This window comes from Nesoenas mayeri, assembly GCF_963082525.1.
Source record: "Nesoenas mayeri genome assembly, chromosome: 3".
NCBI lineage: Eukaryota > Metazoa > Chordata > Aves > Columbiformes > Columbidae > Nesoenas > Nesoenas mayeri.
The window spans coordinates 79,721,015-79,742,240 of NC_137544.1; the positions used below are offsets into that span (position 1 = coordinate 79,721,015).

At 34.6% G+C, this 21,226-nt stretch overlaps 1 protein-coding gene across 1 annotated transcript in view; it reads left to right on the forward strand.

The window, feature by feature from the left end:
• The window catches only part of RYR2 (ryanodine receptor 2), a gene marked incomplete at both ends in the record, with an annotated part of 394,128 nt that overhangs the window by 354,758 nt on the left and 18,144 nt on the right, over positions 1–21,226 (forward strand). Inside the window, 10 exons of the mRNA XM_080342351.1 lie at positions 7,251–7,331; positions 8,205–8,293; positions 9,866–9,994; positions 11,318–11,422; positions 13,719–13,800; positions 14,915–16,218; positions 16,563–16,627; positions 18,441–18,588; positions 20,017–20,103; positions 20,953–21,171. Of these exons, the coding sequence (XP_080198477.1) occupies positions 7,251–7,331; positions 8,205–8,293; positions 9,866–9,994; positions 11,318–11,422; positions 13,719–13,800; positions 14,915–16,218; positions 16,563–16,627; positions 18,441–18,588; positions 20,017–20,103; positions 20,953–21,171 (2,309 nt within the window). The remainder of the gene's footprint in view (positions 1–7,250; positions 7,332–8,204; positions 8,294–9,865; positions 9,995–11,317; positions 11,423–13,718; positions 13,801–14,914; positions 16,219–16,562; positions 16,628–18,440; positions 18,589–20,016; positions 20,104–20,952; positions 21,172–21,226) is intronic.

Consider the following 21,226-nt stretch of genomic DNA (forward strand, 5'->3'; position numbering starts at 1 on the left):
TATTACAGAATTTTTGCTTTACTTTCGACTTTGAACCAATTTGGCTTTCTACCCTCTGTGTTGTCAGTTCACTGTCAATTTCTTTCTTCTGTCTGACAGTAAATTCTATTACTCCCTTACTGTAATTTTCTGGAAATGTTAGGTTCATTCTTATCTAACTTAATAGAGCTACCAAAGCACATTTTCTCCTCTTCAGTATTTTTTACAGTGCATTTGTTTGTTCAAATTCTACAGTCACCTAATCTTTTACCTTGTTTTTATCTTAAAAACAAGGTTAAAAAGCTTGACTGCATAATCATTGTTGCATTTGGGGGTTCATAGTTCATACCTGCAGCACTGCATATTTCATTGGCTCTTGTGCCTGTAGGTCTTTTATGTGGCATATTTCTTGAATATTCAACTGCTTGTCTCAAATCAAAATCATGAACTATTAAATATGACTGAATGACTTCAACACTAACCATAAATGCTGCTTCTCTGAAAGTTCTCCCACATTTTAAATTGTAGATCAAATGCTGCTAACCTAATATGAGTAAAGAAAATAAAATCAACCCATGTGGGTAAAATTTGATCGCAGGATTGTGGACTGAGCACTGATGCAGCTACCTGGCATACACAATGTTTTGCTCCTTTGGACAACATTTCTACCACTAAAGAATTAAATTTATTATTTATGATGTTGGATTTTAAAATGGATTGTCAAGATAATGGCTCATTTGTCTTTTGACTGCTGCCTCTATTTCTAGAAAGGACAGATTTTGCATGCAAATATAAACAAATCTTTAAACACTACATAATTGACTCTACCTATGTTAGAGTTTTTTTGTGCTTCCTCATTAGAGGGATTTATTTTATTTTCTGTTTATTTGATCTTTCTCTTTCAATACAGAACTAATTTTGCAAAACCCAACACTAACAATATTTCATATTTGCTAAAAAAATTCTCAACTTTTTTTTTTCTTTTTTCCTGTTTCGTTTTCTTTGAACTAATTGTCCTGTCCTCCCTTCCTCAGTCATCACTCATGAGCGTGGTAATTATCAAAAACAACTGCCTATCTATTTTTCCTGCTGTTAGCTTTGTGTCAGCACTGTACAGCTCCTGAACATAATTAGATTTTTTTGTTCCTTTAAGACTGTTAAACTACTGGCTTCTTTTCTTTTATTATTACAATTGCATATTCCAAACTTCTTGGGCTGTGTGTCAACTCTTCCCACTTTGTTCTTCCTCCCTTTCTCAGGATTTGCACAGTAACTGGCACACTAGATGTAAGAGCAGCAAGCTTTTTTAAAATCTTTTTTTTTTCTATTCTTTTTTGTTTCTTTTCATTTTAGTGAGCCCATATTTGCAATGGATGAATGTTTAAAACTATTTAAAAAAAAATTATACATACCAAAGCCTTGTACTGTAGTCCTCCTGTAGTATTCATGTTTTGTATTTAATGTGGCTTTATCGCTGCATTGATTTGCGCAAGCACAGGAAATCAGTGGTGGATCCAGTGAGGATTTGAGGGTGGTTAGTAAGGAGAGGCCATGCCACTGGCTAGGTTTATCTAATGCGCTCAGGAGTTGATACGAGAAAGAGGTGGTGCACTACTAATTTAGAGGAATGAATAACATGTACGGGTGGTTCTTCCTTACTCTGAAAGCTACTTGGTGTGTCAAAGTTCCTGTACCTCAAAGATCAAGTGAAGTGAAAGCTCTGTAGGAACAGTTGCCATGAGATGTTCCCATCACCATGATAAATGAGAATTTAAAATCAAAATGTATATAACTTTCAGCAGAAACGATAAGCTCAACCACAGTGGGTGTCTTTTCATTAGCCAAATGTTGGGGAGGGGGATTATCTGGATTTTTGTTTTCTAAGTAGAGATTTTTTATTTGACAGATTAACCAAATTTTGCACAGAGGATCATGTGTTTTCATTTTCTTTGTTACTGAGCAGCAACAATGTCAAGATGACAGTAATCACACTCTGTCAAAGATTTCTTGGCACAAAGGGATAATGTTTGCTAACAAAACTTTTTATAGGTATTAATAGCCAGCTATTGAAAATTCAAGAAAACAGAACAAAGCAAAGCCAAACCAAAAAAGGCTGTACTTTTTCTTTTCAGAGTTACATTATTATTGATATTATGCTACCTTCAAATAATAATATTTTTTTTAATATTATGAAGCACACCTTTTTCAACTAGTTGAAAAGTAGTTTACATAAGAGCTGTACAGGTACTGGTATTAATACCTGATAGCATTATGAAAGCCCAGCCAGTGTGTCTGTGGGGAAACTCCTGTAGTGAACGGTTTCAAAATATCCTAGATTTTATGGGGTACCTGAGATCATATATCTGTTTACAATCCTATAAATAACCATCTGTAAATAGGACAGAGGAAGTACCAAAGATCTGGAAATGTTTTCTCCCATTCCTTTTTTTGAGGGAGATACTCTATGAGTAATAATTACTCCTCAATTAAAGATAATTTTATTGATTCCCAAAGGAGTGATGTGATGTAAAATGTGCACTGTAGTCTGTGTGTCATGTCATCTGAATCTGATGCAGAAGCATATTAATGAGTAATTGTCATTGAGTTTACAACCTATAAACCTGAAACTATTCATACCAAAGTAAAAGAAAAACTGCAGTTGACACTGATAGGAATAGAGTCAGCTTTTCATCCAAGGCAGTGCTATGTAGTTTCTGGTCCCAGGTCAACCTTGGCAATAGGTAGAAAGCCCTGTACTGAGTCAACATGGATGTGAGATTTATTGCTCTATTCCAACTGTTTCTTTGTGCTGTCCGCATCGTAAACTCGTTGTCCTGATATTCCTCTGACTGGTACTACCTTCCCTTTCCAAACCCTGGAACCCTCACTGGTAACAACATTGATGATTCTTTAGCAAATGTGTTTCTTATATGTTTTTGTGATGTCCTCAATGCTTTTTTCTTCTGTACATATTTTGTTTTGATTGTTCTGTTTCCTTCTCAAAAAAAGGGGGATTCAAATCCAAAGACATGTAGAAATCCATGTTATCTTGCAATGGTTTTGTCATTTTTCATCTAACACTCGGAATCTATGCGATTTCACTGTGAGTCAAAAAATCTTGAAAGTGCAATGTTTTTCTCCTCTGGAGAGACTTGCTTTTCTTATCATATGATATAAAAAATTTAAGAAGTAAAGTTTACACTTAGATTATTTTACCAATTTTCCTTTTTGTTGGGAAAGTTCGATTTTTATTTTTAATATTTTAATCTTGTAGCACGGCATTACTTTGTTTCTCCATGAGTTCTCAGAAGGCTTATTTTAGTAAAGTATCATTTTAGAATGGAAAAAGACCTGATAGTATGTCTTAACAGACTTTCTATTAAACTGACTGAGAGTGGTACACGTGCCATTAAATAAGTAATTATAATGAGGGTACGCATCAGGAATAATTTCAGCCATTAATAATGTGAAATCAATAAATATGCTTTTGTCCTTCACTGACGTAGTCGCACTTAAAGTAGATGTTTAAATCCGATGTGATGCACTGTAGCCTTCACTGGAGGGGTGTTTTCCACCTTTATATCACTGTGTTTGAATCAGTGTTTGCATTTAAAAGGAAAAATTTTGTTTGTCACTTGGTGAGAAAACAAGTGCTTTTCTTATTTGCATCAGATTCTTGAAAAGTCAAAGGCATGGATCACTCACAAGCCAACCCAGTCTTGCCTGGGTCCTGTGATAAGAATAAATTCACTTGATTTACCATGGGAGGGCTTTACTCTAGTGTAACAGCCACCAAAAAGAAGCTCTATCCCTTTTTAAAAAAACAGAAAGCATTTTTATGTATCTGTAATTTGTAGTGTCAGACCAATGTTTCTGAGTAGTAATAGAAGCTGAATCTTTTCAGTTGAGAATTAAGAAAAAAAAAATAGGGAGTTATTAAATTCGGACACATGCACTTTCAAGGAAAAAACTCCGTGTATTTAATTTTTCATTCAACCTTATTTTCATTTCCTGTATGCTATACCTCTGTTCCTATATATCATAAATACCAGTTTCCAGTTTTGCAAAGACTACAGGCTTAAAGCCTTCATGTGTGTAGCCATATCATTTACATACAGCATGAGCAATGGCAGCATTTTAATATCTAAGCAAATATATGCCAGAATACACATCATATAAACAGAAATTAAAGAACATGGTTTTGTGACAACCTGTCATACTTTATGCAGTGTGTATGTTTGTAAGTAAATTATCTATAAAAATCTTTGTATGTATTGGTGTGAATTTGTGGGCACAGCAGCAAAGGTTGTTCTTTTAGATTTTCTAGAAAGAAATGGATCTGCAGTTCAGTTCTGCCAGTGACACACTTCTTGCAGTGAGTAACATCTGAAAATTAAAATTCCTAAAAATACCAACATTATTTTTAGTCAGATATTGATCAGCTGTAGGAATTGGAAACTGGGATTATTTAAAATCTTAGAGTGGCCAAAGCTGTTGGAAACAGGTTTTTTTTTTGGCTTAATTTTGAAATATGTAATAATATTCCCAAAAGAAGTGGACCTTTCAGCTTATGTGAGATGATGTAGCTAAATACCTTCTGATTTTGCAGAATTTTGCAATAACTAGTATTAATTTTGTGTTTTCTTTATAGTGGAGCTAATTAAAAGACCCTTCTAAACCTTTCCAATGTTAAAATTGGAATCTATTTCATAAAAATTCCTAAATTCCAGTGGATGTACTAAAAGCCAGAAAATTGCTTCATAAGTTAATCTGTGTAATCACTTTAACTTGAGACTTGTTTTCTTTCTTGTCCTGAAAAACTTTACTTGGTAAGAGGGCAAGAAAAATAGAGGTAGAAAAATATTAAACTGTAGTTTATTCTGTAGTCTTATTCATACAAAAGGCTTTGATTCAGTGATGTCTTGATATACAAGAAATACATACTTTGGCCCTTTATGGGCTTGATAGGCTTTATGGACTTGATACATTCAGGAATTTTCCTGTGAGTTATTCTTTGAAATCATTGCCATATTAGTAGTAAAGCTACATAGATTCAATGTGTGAATATACCAAATATTTGACTTTCTGTAAGGCTCATTTGTGCAAAATATAAATATTCATCTAGATCAACAAAGCATGTGACTCCAAGTGTAACGTGAAGCATGACAGGAGTTCAGTTAAATTAAAAAAAAAAAGTAAGTGACTAATCCTGCAGGATAATCTATATCTGGCCTTTGTCCAGCAACATATGAAAGTACTTGCAGGGCTGAACCAGCATATAATATTGAATAACATAATTTTAAGTGCATAGGCATCTCTTGATTTTGCATTCTTGCTTTCTCAGGCATATATTGTATGTATACATTAATTAGCCCTGACAGAGAGAGTAATTTATTTTTCATTGTTTAATTAGCTGAAAAGGTTTTCAGTCTCCTGTGACTGAAAAATTTTATTTCTGATATTTATGTCTAGGATGGAGAAAAATGTCATAGAATGGCATTTATAGTGTTTGGCTCATTATTGTTGAAAAAATTGCATAGTGTTTGCCACTACCATACACACACATCTGGAATTGGAAGAGAATTTTATCTTTCCCTTTGTTACAAGAAAATGCATTTGTGTATAGTTTGGTGATATGTGCTCTTAATACCAAACAGTATGTCTTGATAGCAACAGGAAAGAGTGAAATTCTGTACCTTTGAAATATACATATTAGTTTTCAAAATTATTTTGCTTCCTAGTCCTACCATTTTTCTGAAGCTTCTCCCTTGAAAATTCACAGGCTGTAAATTGAAAACTCTGTTAGTTTGGACTATAATCGTTCATGAATTTAAGTTAAACTTCTGATCATGTTCATTTTTATACATATTTAAATTTTACTAAATACTGTTTACAATTCAGTTTTAATAATGTACTTACAATAATTTATAAATGTAGATGTTATAATTAGATTTCTCCACTAATATAACAGTATGACAGTAATTGTTAGTGTAATTATTATTTTCTATAACCTTTTTGAAAAAAACTTTTTTCTTTTATATTTTAATTCACTTACTTTTCTGATTTCCTTCTGTTCACCCACTAAAATATTGTCTTTGTAGACATGGGATTTTGAAGTTCAGAGAAAAACCTAAAATATCTCCCCATGAAAAAAAGAAATCTTTCCAAAATCTTTTGCAGTTTGCTTACCTTTTTATCTCCTTTCCTTTTGTTGTCTACAAATAGCACTTGGCCACATATTCAAATGATGTATATTCTTAAAAAGTAGAAGTTTTTATCTCTCCTATTTTTGTTGCTCTACATGTTCCAAATACTTTTCCAAAGTCCTAAATGGGAATTTCCTTGCTTTCAATAGGTGGCCTTCATTGTTTTGAACAGCTATGTTGTTGTTCTCCTGTGTTATTTTGTTAGCTGCTCTGCATTTCCTCAGTTGTGGTTATTTTCCTGGGTGAATGGTTGTTTCTCCTCCTCAGATGTCAGTGTGCAAAGTTAACTGTATGTATTGATGTAGTTGAAATAATGGTGTGCTAATGGAGAGTTTTTAGTATACTGTTTCTTGTGAAGAATCAAAATAATCTGAAACTTTATACATTTGGTTATTAGTTATTTACCAAAAAAAACCTGAACTGAAGGACCTAATTCAGTAAAGTACATTGGCATTTGTTCTATTGTAAGTTTTTTTGATTTATTTCGTCAAGGGAGACAAATACCCAACAACCATTCTGTGTCAACAGCAGACAGGTGCGAAATCCTCAAATACTTCAGCTCAAATGACTCTTGAGAATGTGCACATCTGTAAATTTCAGGGGTTATTTTAGAGTATTTTGCAAACTAATAGATTTTTTTTTTTTTTTTGAGGAATATCCTTCCTGATTAAGTATCTTTCTGTATCTTTAAGTATCTTGTTATGTGATGAATGGGAACCAAATTAATCCAGTCCTAACCTTTGTGTGTAATGCAGCACTCATGCCCAGCAAAGTCAAAAAAGAATGTAAATCATGGATTATTTGTAAAATGTTGCCAAGCTCATGCTGCCATATTTATAAATGAAAAGTTAAGTTTCTTTTATTTTTTTATTTTTTTTATTTTTTTCTTTTAACCAAATAACTATCTGCCAAGCACAAATCAAATGTGCTTCAGATAGATTGGTGGTTATAAATTCTCTGTCTCCTTCTCTCTTTCTTAAAATGAAATATAGAGATTTTCTTCAGGGGCTGTGGGGTGTTCCTTGGCAGCCTTTGATATTCTTCTTCCATCTGGCCTTTCCACAGGAGAAAAGGTGATGCAGGATGATGAGTTCACCTGTGACCTCTTCCGTTTCCTTCAGTTGCTTTGCGAAGGACATAATTCAGGTTTGTGGGCAGGCTGCTACTCAGCTGAGCCAAGGTGATGGTAACTAAAGATGAAAGTTCTTTGTTGCTGGAGGTTTGGCAACCTTCATGGGATGTTATGAAAGGTGGAGTAGCTATTAGCATGTACATGAAAGGAGGATGTTTATGTGGGATTAAATTGCCAGGTTCTTCTAATCAGCTTCAACTTTGTAGAAAAGAGAGTGGTTTCCGAAATTGTGAGTTTTGGATCTTGACCTACTAGGAAAGATAAATTTATATAGGAAATTATACATGGTTTATAACCTCTAGTCAGTGAAGATTCAGAGCAAAAATATAACAGGAAGGTATATGTATTGTTTTTTGGCATTTGTATGCTTTCTCATATGCACTATTTGGCGTTAAATGTCAGAATTGTATGTGAAGTGACAAGAACATAGGCTATCTTTCTTGAAGAAGCAGCATCTATTTTAAAAATGCAGAAGCAAACTAAACTAATGCATGATATTTAGTGTATTTTTTAGACTTCACTGTGTTCTTTGTGTCATGATTAGGGAAGAAAATAAGAAAAAAAATATTTTTTTTGCCGTTGGACATATTTATGGCTTTGTAATCAGGAATTATGCAATTTAATTTTGCTTTTGCTGAACACAATATATAGTAGGTGTAATTTCCTTGATGTTGTTGGAGGTCTAGAGATGTAAAATTGGTCATAAATTAGATGAAACTAATGCCAAGTTCTACAAACAAAACAGATAACCAAGCTTCTGGCCTCAGAAAAAAAAAGGCATTCCTTTAAGCTATACTTTCCTAGATCATGTTAAATGAGAACTAATTTGTGGGAGTAGTCTTTAACACTTAAATAATTTTAAATTCAAGTTTTATTTGAATTTTTAGATTTTCAGAATTACCTGAGAACTCAGACTGGTAACAACACAACTGTTAATATTATCATTTCCACTGTGGATTACTTATTAAGAGTTCAGGTAGGTTAACTTATATACTAATTAAGTAGATTAGAATAATGACTTGTATCTGTAAAATGTTTACCTTTTTTTTTTTTTTTAAATTTCATTGGTTTTGATCATAAGGCAGAAGTTTGTATGTGGAGACTCCAAATGTCTTAATTGCCCTGGAATTTCCTTCAGCAATACATGGTTTGATTTCCTTCAACAATATATGGTTCTCTGCCACAAAAGTTCTTTTTACAGCAAAATCAAACTTCATCCTTATCACAAAAAGCTTAGTTTTATTATCATGGCATTTATTTTGGTTACCGTAGCCAATGTTGATATGAAAGGTTGTGAGTCTCTATTGCTTATAGTTCTTTAAGCATTGTAATTTGGTACTGTGAGAGTCAGAGGTGACAAAAATGTGAAAGACTGATGCCAGCCATGGGATGCAGGAATGTGATGGATTCTGTTAACCAAGGAGAGCAGGCAAGAAGGTAGATACATGCAAAGACTTCAGTGAATACCACTAGCCACTTGTTGACCGAGACTACCCTCTGTCTGAAAAGTGTTTTCTATTGTTCAAGTTAAGCTTCAGCTAGCTACTTTTTCATCCATGTTCTGATTTAGTCTGAACACTGTGCTGCTGTATGGACAGTCATGGGATGGCATGGGGTGTAGCATAAAAGAGCACATCAGTTTCTAAGGAGGAAAAAAAAAAAGGCAAAAAGAAACAACAAAAGCAGAAGGCTAGTTAGTTTAAAAAATCTTCAACCCTCTGATTTGAATTATCTCTCTGATCTTTTAATAAATATGAAAACATTACATTGTCACAACCCAGTAGTGTAATAAAAAAGTCTAATTTGTTTCCAGATTGGAGGATGTGAGAGACATGAAAACATATTTTGTGACAAATGTTAATCTTTTTTTACTTATTACTCTCATCTTTCTGAAAATCACTGTGCATGATTATATATCTAGTTAAGTTTTTCCTTTAGCCACTTATTTGTTTGGTCTGAGAATTCCAGACGTTGAAAATTGGTGTGTGTTAAACTGCTGCTGTTATCAACGTTACTTTTTATCCCTACACATTCTGTAGAAGTTGTAGGGACAATACAATGATTTTCATTCCATTGCTTACTTTGTTGAAACTTTAATAAGCTTGCCTTTGAGGGAGACGGAAGGAGGAATCGTGCGCACAAAGCAACATTTGCTTCCACTATTGACTAAGTGTCAAGCACACAGTATAAAGAGAGGTTGTTTAATAAACAGCATGAGGCATGGTAGTACCACTGAGTACTCCTTTTCAAAATGCAGGCAGTTGTATTTCCAAGAGCAGATACTAACAGATCTATTTTTTTAATTTAGTTATTTTGTTTTGAAGTTTACTGTGGGGTTTTCAAATTATCTATTTCAGTTTGTATTCCTACTGATTCCCTTGAGATGAAGCTACAGTTCTTGAAGTAATACTTGAGTTAGGAAGTCATTCAAAATCTTTATAAACTAAATAATTTTCAGAACTAGAATGTGATCTAATGAAGTATCTTGATTAATAACTGTTCAGTTTGATTGCATAATCTCTTTCTGCTTCTCACAACTGTTTTTTAGGAATCTATTAGTGATTTCTATTGGTATTATTCTGGGAAAGATGTTATTGATGAGCAAGGACAACGAAATTTTTCCAAAGCCATCCAGGTTGCAAAACAAGTTTTCAATACTCTCACAGAGTATATCCAGGTAAATTAGTTTCATTAGATTTTTATGGATTTGAAAGGAAACGAATCACACTTTTGGCATGAAGACGTAATGTAGTTAGAAATAACATAGAAATATAGATGCATTTATGCTTCAACATTATTTTAGTACATTTATTTAAGTAGGAAGTGAAGTTTTTAGCAATTTAGTCAAATTTACAGCTAGTTGTAAATGATCATCATTTGATTGTATGCAAGAGAGTAGAGGGGGTTTTTTAGTTGTTTTGTGGAGGGGAGTTTTTGTTTGCTTGTTTGTTTTTTAATTTGTCCTAGACTGCAGCAGTGTTAGCCACTTTTAAGACTTCACTATTAGTGCATTGAGAAACTAAGGTCAACAGAACATTAGATTACATTTTCTGTCAGGAATAAGGCTGTTTTAAGGCATCAAAGCTGTGTTTGTAATACTGAAGTCACACATTACTTTTGAGAATTGTAGAAATGTACTTGAGGTGGACACTGCAATAAATGAAATTTGGATCAATTCCGTCAAAACAGCAATAAAGCAGTTCTTCCACAATATGTGTGGAATTCAGTGTGATTTAGTTCTTAATTCCCCTTGTAAATCAGTAAACAGTATTACAGTTTGTTTCTGCATATAATAAACATATTAGAGAGAATCTCATTAGACTATTAGGTGTCTATTATATTGCTTTCATTCAGATGAAAATCATTATTACAAAACTAGTATTTCATAGTTCATGAGGATGAAATGTGATAGAATAGGATTGAATAAACATGAGTAGAGGTAGGTTATATAGGTGTGTACGTATATTTGATATAAACATACTTGACAAAACACAAGTGACATCATTAGCTGGCAAAGATTTTATTTGTTATTCTCTGAAACTCCAAAAGATTTTATATTCCTGCTTTTCAGAAGTTGGAATATTTTGAAGAATATTCTTTAGCACTGTTTCAACAACAGCTAGAATATGCTGAGGGAAAAAAGTCAGGAGTCAGATTCTCTAATCCTTTATGCCAATTTTGCGTTAACCTTCTATAAAGCTATTCCTGATTTACAGAACTACGTAGGGAAGAATCAGCTTAAATATTTGTATGTTTTAGCATTTGCACTTTAAAGTTGCACGCAGATATACCTTTTGTGGTTCTGAATTAGTAAGTTAGGACTTGTCTGAAACAGAGGCAGAATGGTTATTAGGAATGGCTATTGCTTACAGGCATTGATATTATTAAATAAATATTTCTAAATATGTTTAATTTTTCCTAGCAGTTTCTAAAGGACAACTTGTGCACTGTATATCTTCCTTTCTGTTTTTGTCTCTTTTTTTTTTCCCTGGTACATTAGGGGCCCTGTACTGGGAATCAGCAAAGTCTAGCTCACAGCAGGCTATGGGATGCTGTAGTTGGTTTTCTTCATGTGTTTGCCCACATGCAGATGAAGCTGTCTCAGGTATCTTTTTGTTTTACTTTTTTCTTTTTAACGTAGTAACTTTTTTAAAAAAGTTGAACTTATTAATATATTCGAGTCATTAATAACAACAGTTAACAGGGGAAATGGGAGGGAAAATGAGAGAGGTGATAGAATACAATAAAGGAGTAAATTACAAAACTTGTAGTGGGTGTGAAGAGCAGGCCTGTAATTGGATTACTGGCCACAGGCAAAAACTGATTAGATGGAGCTGCAAATGAAGCATGTCATCAATATTCAGAAAGAACTAACCAGTTCCTGTTTTTCATACCAAAGTTCTTTCATAGTGTTTTCTGCAATTTTGTGTGAGCCTTTTATGCAAGACCCATCTTTATTGATATGTCCTACATTGTCCCATAGTTCATCATCATTGAACCCTAGTTCAAAGCACATCTGCATCTAAGCCTTTTTTACTCCTAACAGAGAAAGAGGGTGATTAGACCTTAGAATGGGTGAGATGCTTTTGGATGTGAGTACTCATTTCATAAACTATATAAATAGTGTAGGGGGCTGGCATAGACATCTCTTTAGAGGTGAGAAGAATGCTATCCTTAAGAAGTGCATTTTTCAATTTCTTACCTTTTAAAAGAATTGTACATCTTAATTGAATGTAGTGATTCTAGATTCGTAATTGGACATACTCCAAGTAAAGTATTCTTTGCATAAATTGATGTAGTTTTGCTCAAATGATTTTCCTCCCTGCCCTTGGGACTTTGTGATTGAAAGTAGGGCAATTGCTTCAATTTGTAGACATTGTGGTACAAGCATGTGTCTTATTCTTTATGGCTAAATAGAGGCCTTCTTCCAACAAATGGCATTACAAATAAACCTGGTTTTCAAGATAAATGCATTGAATTTCTATTGAAGTGTATTTCTAAGTGCTTGTAGATACTGTCCTGGTTTTGGAACATCTTTGTTAAGAATTGAAAAAGTAGCCAGTAGTGGCTATTGTGCTTTCTTCCTGTACCACTAAAGCAACATGAAAAGCAGTATCTAAGTAGTTACTGACAGTGAGTCAAACACACAGTAGCCATATGTTGGTTGGTAGCTTTTCAGATTATATTGAAATACCAGTTTTCGAAGGTGTAGAGTGTGGTTAATTTGATTTATAAGGAATTGCCATATGGCTTTTATCTGTACAGGTGCTTGCCTAGGCTAAGTATTTGGTTTTTGTTTTAAATTGGGAGTGTCCAGAGCGCTTTTGGAGAATATTTGAAACAAGATTTTAAAATGAACAAAACTAAAACACTGTTTTGTCTGGGGTTTTTGGTTTGTTTGTTTCTTGGTTTTAGTTTGTTTGTTTGCTTTATTTTCCTTTCTCTAGTCTTGTACTAGGAAGCAACAAGGTGATATTGGTAATACTTTTTAAGAAATATCATATGGTAGAAAATTAAAGTAAAATTTTCGATCTACAGGAACATCCAGGTGCTAAGCAACTTTTGAAGTCAGAAGATTTATAATGAAAAGTTACAAGACAAATCAATTAGAGACCTTCATTGTTTCTAACTTGTGCTGGTTTTGATCCAAGATCTAAATTGCCATAAAGTATCTTGAATTTATTGTACTAATTACTGAAGTCCAGAAATGCTCCATTATACCTCATCAACAGCATGATGCCACAATGTTTCACTGAGGAAGAAATTAAGTAGTTGAATAAATCTATCCAGATAGACTCCAGGTTGAAATCTTTGTCAAGCAAAATAGTAAACTTGATAAGCCGAATGAAATAAAAGATAGCTAAAAGAATTTATATCATGTCTGTTTAAGGATATACTTATAGAACTTTATCAGTATATATTTTGAAATTTTATTTCAACTTTTCTTTCTACCCCAAAAAGTTCAGTGGCCTACAATGGAATCACTCGCTTTGAATAATTTTACACTTTGAGCTCTATGTGCTGCTGCCATTGTTGTTTTTACAAGTCTTCATAGCTGTAAACTTGATTACACCACCAGCAGCAATATTTTAGCTGACATGAAGCATTAGAGGCATCACCCGCGTGAGCTTGACATACCCAGTTATTGCTTTAAATTTTTTCATCACCTACAGGTTTCACATTGTCCCTGTTAAATTACTGTCTTACAAACAGATGATTGTGTAGGTTTGATTCTCTAAATTTACTGTAAGGAAATATATTTTCACTATATTACCAGCTCTGACACTACTAACTTCTTAATTACTAAGCCTTATTTTTATGGGGTGAAATATGCATGCACATATATAAATGTCAAAGAAGTCAATAGAGATCTAATTTTATATGTTGTGTTCATTATTTAGGATTCCAGTCAAATTGAATTACTGAAGGAGTTAATGGATCTTCAGAAGGATATGGTTGTCATGTTGCTGTCTATGCTGGAAGGTAGTAAAAATTTTATTTGAAATAATCTTTCACCGTTGTTCTAGCAAGGTTTTTACCTTTGAGGTTTTCTTCACGTGAGAAATAATTCTCCCTTTTCCTTCAGGTTTTTGATTTTCATGTCTTAGTTGTGAGGAGAGTTGTTTGGTCCTCAAGCAAATGGGAGATTTATATAGTCTAGTTGATATAGTTTCTATTCATTCTGAATGTCAAAATTCTATAAAATCCAGCTCTGGCAGAAGTTTTACTTTGTTTCCATGAACTTGGCTTCTCTTTTGGCTTAAGTGAAAAGTTTTTTTTACTATTGAAATGGAAATCCATAGTTCTAGGAACTAAACCATTTATTAGTCATTTTATTAACACCTTTGCTACATTGCATTTATTTTGGGAGCAATCCAAGCCATAAAGAAGAGTCTCTGATTTGTCTAGTGACTAGGTTCAAGGTCCTTTATAGCTGGTACCTGAAATTATTATTCCCCAGAGAATGTGATCATGTTCAAGAATTACTACTTTTTCTTTAGCTCCTTCATAGCATTGTATTGGTGCTTCCAATAATAGATTAACCAGACATACACACAGATGATCTAAAGACCTGCTTTTCACTTTTGCTTCTTACTGTCATATGTATTTTCTTCTAAGAACTGGGAGGGCAGTTCAGGGGGCATAGTTTGCAGCATAGCATGCATTGCTGCTACTTTGCTCATAGATGGTCACTGACAAGCAAAGTAAACGCTTAGTAATATAGGCTGTATTTCATGAGTAACCTACTGAGCTACTAATCCTAACTAATGTCACACTAGTTCTATGTTTCACTACAGTAAAATTCATGGTGTGCTGCTTCACATTTAGTACTGTATTAAATGTAACAGATGTATCTCTGCAGGGCTTTTCAGTTCTTCCTTTCTTTAACGGCAGATAATTAGTCACTTGATTTTTCCAAACCCTAGGAGAGTGTTATTAGTAAAAGATTTGATTTTACATCTGTTTTTCTCACATGTGTTAGCCAATAGTTTATTATTCTTGCTGTTTGATTATTTCAGTAGTCGTTATTATACATTTTTCTTTGCCGAAACATTTGCTGCCATCAATATCTCTAACTTCATGTCGTCACATCCAGGTAATGTTGTGAATGGAACTATTGGCAAGCAGATGGTCGATATGCTTGTGGAATCATCCAACAATGTTGAGATGATTCTGAAGTTTTTTGATATGTTCTTGAAGCTGAAGGATTTGACTTCTTCTGATGCATTCAAAGAATATGATCCTGATGGTAAAGGGGTCATTTCGAAGAGGGATTTTCACAAGGCAATGGAAAGCCATAAGCATTACACCCAGTCTGAAACTGAGTTTCTGCTATCGTGTGCTGAAACAGATGAGAATGAGACTCTGGACTACGAGGAGTTTGTGAAAAGATTTCATGAACCTGCCAAAGACATTGGCTTCAATGTCGCTGTTCTCCTGACCAACCTGTCAGAACACATGCCCCATGACAGCCGCTTGCAAACTTTCCTGGAACTATCAGAGAGTGTGCTGAACTACTTTCAGCCTTTCCTTGGACGCATAGAAATCATGGGCAGTGCAAAGCGCATCGAACGAGTTTATTTTGAAATAAGTGAGTCAAGTCGAACTCAGTGGGAGAAACCTCAGGTGAAAGAGTCAAAGAGACAATTTATATTTGATGTTGTAAATGAAGGCGGGGAAAAAGAAAAGATGGAGCTTTTTGTGAATTTCTGTGAGGATACCATCTTTGAAATGCAACTGGCTGCTCAGATCTCTGAGTCAGATCTGAATGAAAGGTCAGCAAATAAAGAGGAGAACGAGAAAGATAAGCCTGAGGAACAGGACCCCAGAATGGGTTTCTTCTCTCTCATGACCATGAAGTCAGCATTAGTAGCTCTCAAGTATAATCTAGTGACTCTCATGAAAATGCTCAGCATGAAGAGCCTAAAGAAACAGATGAAAAAAGTGAAGAAAATGACCATGAAGGACATGGTCATGGCTTTGTTTTCTTCCTATTGGAGCGTTTTGATGGGCCTACTACATTTTGCTTATAGTGTTGTTCGGGGCTTCTTTCGCATCATATGCAGTTTGCTGCTTGGAGGAAGCCTAGTAGAAGGAGCAAAGAAAATCAAGGTGGCTGAACTATTAGCTAATATGCCAGATCCCACTCAGGATGAGGTGCGTGGGGAAGGAGAAGAGGGCGAGAGGAAACCAACAGAGGCTGCATTGCCTGCAGAAGACTTGACGGATCTGAGAACTTTATCAGATGAGAGTGATCTCCTCTCAGATATATTTGGTTTGGATTTGAAACGAGAAGGTGGACAGTATAAATTGATCCCTCACAATCCAAATGCTGGTTTGAGTGATTTACTGAGCACTCCCTCCATAGCTCCAATGCCTGAGGTGCAGGAAAAAGTCCAGGTAATGGTATATTTCATTTCTGCTGTGTGTTTCTCTTTCATATGTTAATTATAGTTTTGAAATAAAATTTGCATTTAATTTTTGGGGAGGCTTGTGATGTGTTTTTGAGGAATCACTGGTGTTTAGCCTCTTTGACATCATAAACTTGAATTCTCTAAGTGCCTGAATTTGCTTTTTATTAATCTTAAAATATCTCTTCACTAATGTAAATTTAAGGATCATCTTATTTTGGGGTCTCAATTGTTTAAAAAGTAGTCTAACATTCTGCATTCTGTGTATTCTTTTAAGTGACTCTGTGTGATATAATAGTGTTTAGATGCATTTTTATATCTGGCTTTTTGTAGGAGCAGGTGAAAGAAGATGAAAAGGAAGAGAAGGAGGAAACAAAATCTGAACCTGAAAAAGCAGAGTATGTATTACTTCAACCTGTGATCCTACAAAATGTGGTCTATTTCACTGAAAAAAACCAATTCAATTAGTACTTATTTCTTTACCTTTAATTTGATGTCCATTCACGTTCCAGAGTTAGGATAGTTTTTAACCATCCTCCGTGTCCATGCATGTTTCCAAAGAAATGCTACGTAAATAACATCACTTTTAATTTTTTTTTTTAATTTCCCTCTTCCAGCAGCAGACTTTTAAATGTTGATTTAGTTTCTTGTAATGTGTTTAAGTTTTTCTTGACAAGTTTTAAAGCTAGAAGAAAATCTGCTGGAAAAACTGTAAGAGCACTTGGATTCCAGAGACTTGTTACCTGTCAGTAGTAGAGACTGAATCTATTTTGGCCCTCCTATTTGCTATGACCTATTTTGAGTTATTTGGACTTTGCCAAAACCTTAATATTCCAATATAATTTAATGAATTACTGAATACTCTTATGTCTTTATAAATAACAAGTGTTAGCATTTGATAAATGATCATTTCAGTCTTTTTAGGATACACTAAAATATAATGTTAATGAGGTTAGCTCAGAATAAAAATAGTGGAAAACAAAACATAGTAAAAGGTATGACACTCTATCCCTGTATTTTGTGGTTACTGATATATGTAGAGTTCTGATATATATAGGGTTCCTGTAGCTGATATGTCACTGTCAGAATTCTAAGTGGATTCCTTAAGTCTCAAGCTCTATCCTTATTTCTCTCCTGGGATGACAAATACTTGCCAGTTACAAAAACTCTTCTTCCTAATCAGTACAGCAAACTTCCAACTCAGCTAGTAAAACTTTGTGAAGGAGAATCTTCCTGACTTTAGAAGGTCACTTGACTGTTGATTGCTCCACTTGATGTGAGTTGCAGAGCTACCTGTGTTCTCTGAGAGCAGTGCAGTGCCTTGTGCTGTAAGCTGCTCTAAAGCCACTCCTAACATAAGACAAACTTTCAAGTGAACTTTCAAATGAAAGTTTGTTGAGTATATTCTAGTATGAGAAGTAGCTTAGGACATCAGTTATTCTCTTTGTAGATAGGTACAGAGGAATTAATAATATAAGTTGCCTCTTACTCTGGTTTGGCTTCAAATGGACAACTGTGATCCTTTCATCTATCATGCTGTTAGATCAAATTAACTGCCAAGATAATTCACTGTTCCTTATATTATGTGTTTGGAGAAGGCAGCCCACTAACTGACTTTCTGTAATTAGGTAGCATCGTGATAATATAATTACACATTGAATGCTGTCAAGCTTTCTTATTCCTGTCTCCTCCTGGAGAGGATACTTATGAATTCCTCAGGTGGACAGAAATGCAGAATTTAAAACTTGAGGTTTGACTTGCAAATGCAAGAACCAGCAAAGTTATCAGCAACTTGTGTGGGAAACAGTGAGTTCAAGTGCACGAGGTTGGAGGGGAGCACTTAGACATGTAGGCACTCATATGGACATACAGCTGTCAGCTTACGGACACTTGTCAGCACATGTATTAGCTGCACAATTATGGAGCAGGTAACAAGGTTGGCAGGCTCTTGATCACTTGCCTCTGTCAGTTAGCATCCTCACCTCAAGGTGACAAACCTGTAGGTTTAGTTATCTGTAGACCTAACCAGACTGTAAACTGAAAAGAGTGAAGAAAGATATGTCTCCCTGTTATTCATGTGTGTGAGCTGCATGAGTCATGGGTACTTCAGCCTCATGAGAAGTGCAATAGGCTCTTTCAGGATGTATGTTTAATTTTTGTTAGCGATTTTATTAACTTGACGTATTGTTTTGGCTTCATTGGTGTTCTAAGAGGAGAAGATGGAGAAAAAGAAGAGAAAGCCAAGGAAGACAAAGGGAAGCAGAAATTAAGACAACTTCATACTCACAGATATGGAGAACCAGAAGTTCAAGAATCAGCTTTCTGGAAGAAAATCATTGCATACCAACAGAAGCTTCTTGTAAGTTGTTCTCTAGGCTATGTGTTTAGCTGTTGGCAGGGATGTGTACCACAAAATTTTTCTACCAGTGTAAAGATGAATTTTGCATCTGATAAACCTCATTTTTCTATCCACCATCATCCATAAAAAGGACATAAAGGCAAAGAATTAATTAGAATGTTAGAGAAAAGGAACACACAAATAATTTAGTAGACGAGATATTAACTCTTAGAAGACAAATGTTTTCATGTGAATAGATGTCCCAAATTTTCACAGCAGCTCATGAGCCTGTGGGATTTCTCTTTCCCTGAGAGACAACTTTGGAAAATTACAAGCATTCCTACAAAAAGAATTTAAGATAGAATGCATATCTGAAAACTCTTAAGAAAAGTTGCTATTTATTGTTTGTGAAACAGCAAGTTAATATTTGAGAAACTTCTCAAAACTCTTGGAAATTTAAACTAATTAAAATAGTATATCTGAGAGTGTCTCAGTAAAATATGGTATCCTTGAGTTCGCTGTAGAACTATTTAAAATACATACTTTTATTACCTAGGGGATTCAACATATGTTCTGTGAGACTAGAGTGAAATCCAAAGCAAAATGAAATACAATTTTGCAAAAATACAAAACTGCAGTCACAATCTTAATAAGGAATTAGGTGTTTAAGTTTTGCTTTTGAACTCAGATTCATTTTTAGACTAATCATGTAGCAGTCATGTGACTATCATTTGATTTTTCTTCTAATGGTCTCATTTAATAGTTTTCTATAGTTCGGCCTGAAAAATGGAGTAATTCCCATGAGAGAGTTAAAGTGTGCAAAGTGTGTGCTGCAAAGTTTTATGAATTGTCAAGAAGGGAAAACGTGCATTTCTACAATCCTTTGGGTAGCATCGTAGTGTGAGAGAAGCTTTCTACTCATGGTACTTAGCTCACAGATGAACTTTTCACTGATCTGGTAAAAATGCAATTGATTTTGGAATAGAAAAGGATTTAAAATAAACTTATATGCAGATATTTTTGGTTTTTGGTAAAAGTAACAATTTGCCAGGTTGTAAAATGCACATGCATTAGTATTAAGGCACAGGGAAGATGGAGATTTCTGTTTTACTCTTTGCATTATTATTACACTGTGATGTCTCTGTGTTGCCTGTAAGTGTATTGAGAAGATAATGGAGAATATTTGAGGCAATTAGAAGTCCTTAATCCCTTTTTGCATGGAGAGAAACAGAAGGTCCTTTATCAATTATTGCATATATGGAGTAGGAGAGAATTTGTACATCACTCAAAGTGTTTGTTTTTTTTTTTCTTTTTTTCTATTTATAATGCTATTATAAAGCTCTATAGGGAAAACAAAAACAAATAAAAAACACCACCATGCAACAACCCAATATTGATTACGGTATCGTTACTAGGCAAAGTGTATTTATACTCTCTTTCTATTTACAGAACTATTTTGCTAGAAACTTTTATAACATGAGGATGTTGGCATTGTTTGTTGCTTTTGCCATCAACTTCATCCTGCTTTTCTATAAGGTAAACTTGTCAAGAGGTTACTTTTCAAGTTGTATACTGAAAAACGTTCAGGTTTTGTAGATAGTCTGCTACATTAAAACTGCCTAGCCTTACAGATTAAATTCCTGCTTCATACTGCCATTTCAGAGATGTAACACCATGAGAGCTAAAGCATTTGTGTGAAGTTATAATAGACTTTCAGCACACAAATAGCTATTTATAAAGTTCTGTGCTGCAGCAGAAGCAGCAGACTGTAATGTATACCCGTGCCTCTGATGCTCCATTCCACAATACAGCCTCTCAGCCAAACCAAACCTCCTCTGGCAACTTAAACTAACAGACGCCAGCTGAGATGTTTTCTTGTGCCATCATGCTCCCCTGAGACAGTGTGTACAGCAGGAAGAAGTCACATCAACTTAACATACCTAGGATATCCCTGATCTTCCTCATCAAGACTTTTAGTATTATTAATACAACTCAAGCCTTCAGGCTCAAAGTAGTTTCTGGCAAAGCGCTGCTGCTGAAAGCTACATGGGAATGTCAGGAGTTGACTGGGCTTCTTCCAAAAGAGCTATGCCCTTTCTTGAATTTGAGATGATAAATTCAGCATGGCCCAATTTTGTTATCATGGACAGAATGTGGGGGGAAAAAAAAAAAAAAAAGAAAACGTACACTGTAACAGATTGGAGTAATAAGATGAAAGGGTCTCTGTGAGGTATTCTCTGTGAACGTTTTGATACAAAAAATTATTTCCTCGCAATTATATTGTACTGGGTATGATTGTTTTCAGTTATACCACTAGCTTGTAGCAATGTTAAAAGTCCTGTCAAAGAATACAGCTCCAATATTAAGATTAAGTGATTTAAACAGGTCTCCACCTCTGCTGTAACAGAAGAAAAGGACATTCCTGTGGTATCTGCTGATGAAAGTACCAAGTTGGACAGCCTGGAAAGCGACAACCAGAGGGTCATTGCGGTGCATTATGTCCTAGAAGAAAGCAGTGGCTACATGGAGCCCACACTGCGGATTCTGGCCATCCTACACACAGTCATCTCATTCTTCTGCATCATAGGGTATTACTGTTTGAAAGTAAGAGAAACTGAACAGTGGGTTTTTTTTCTTCTACCTCCCAACTTCTTTATCT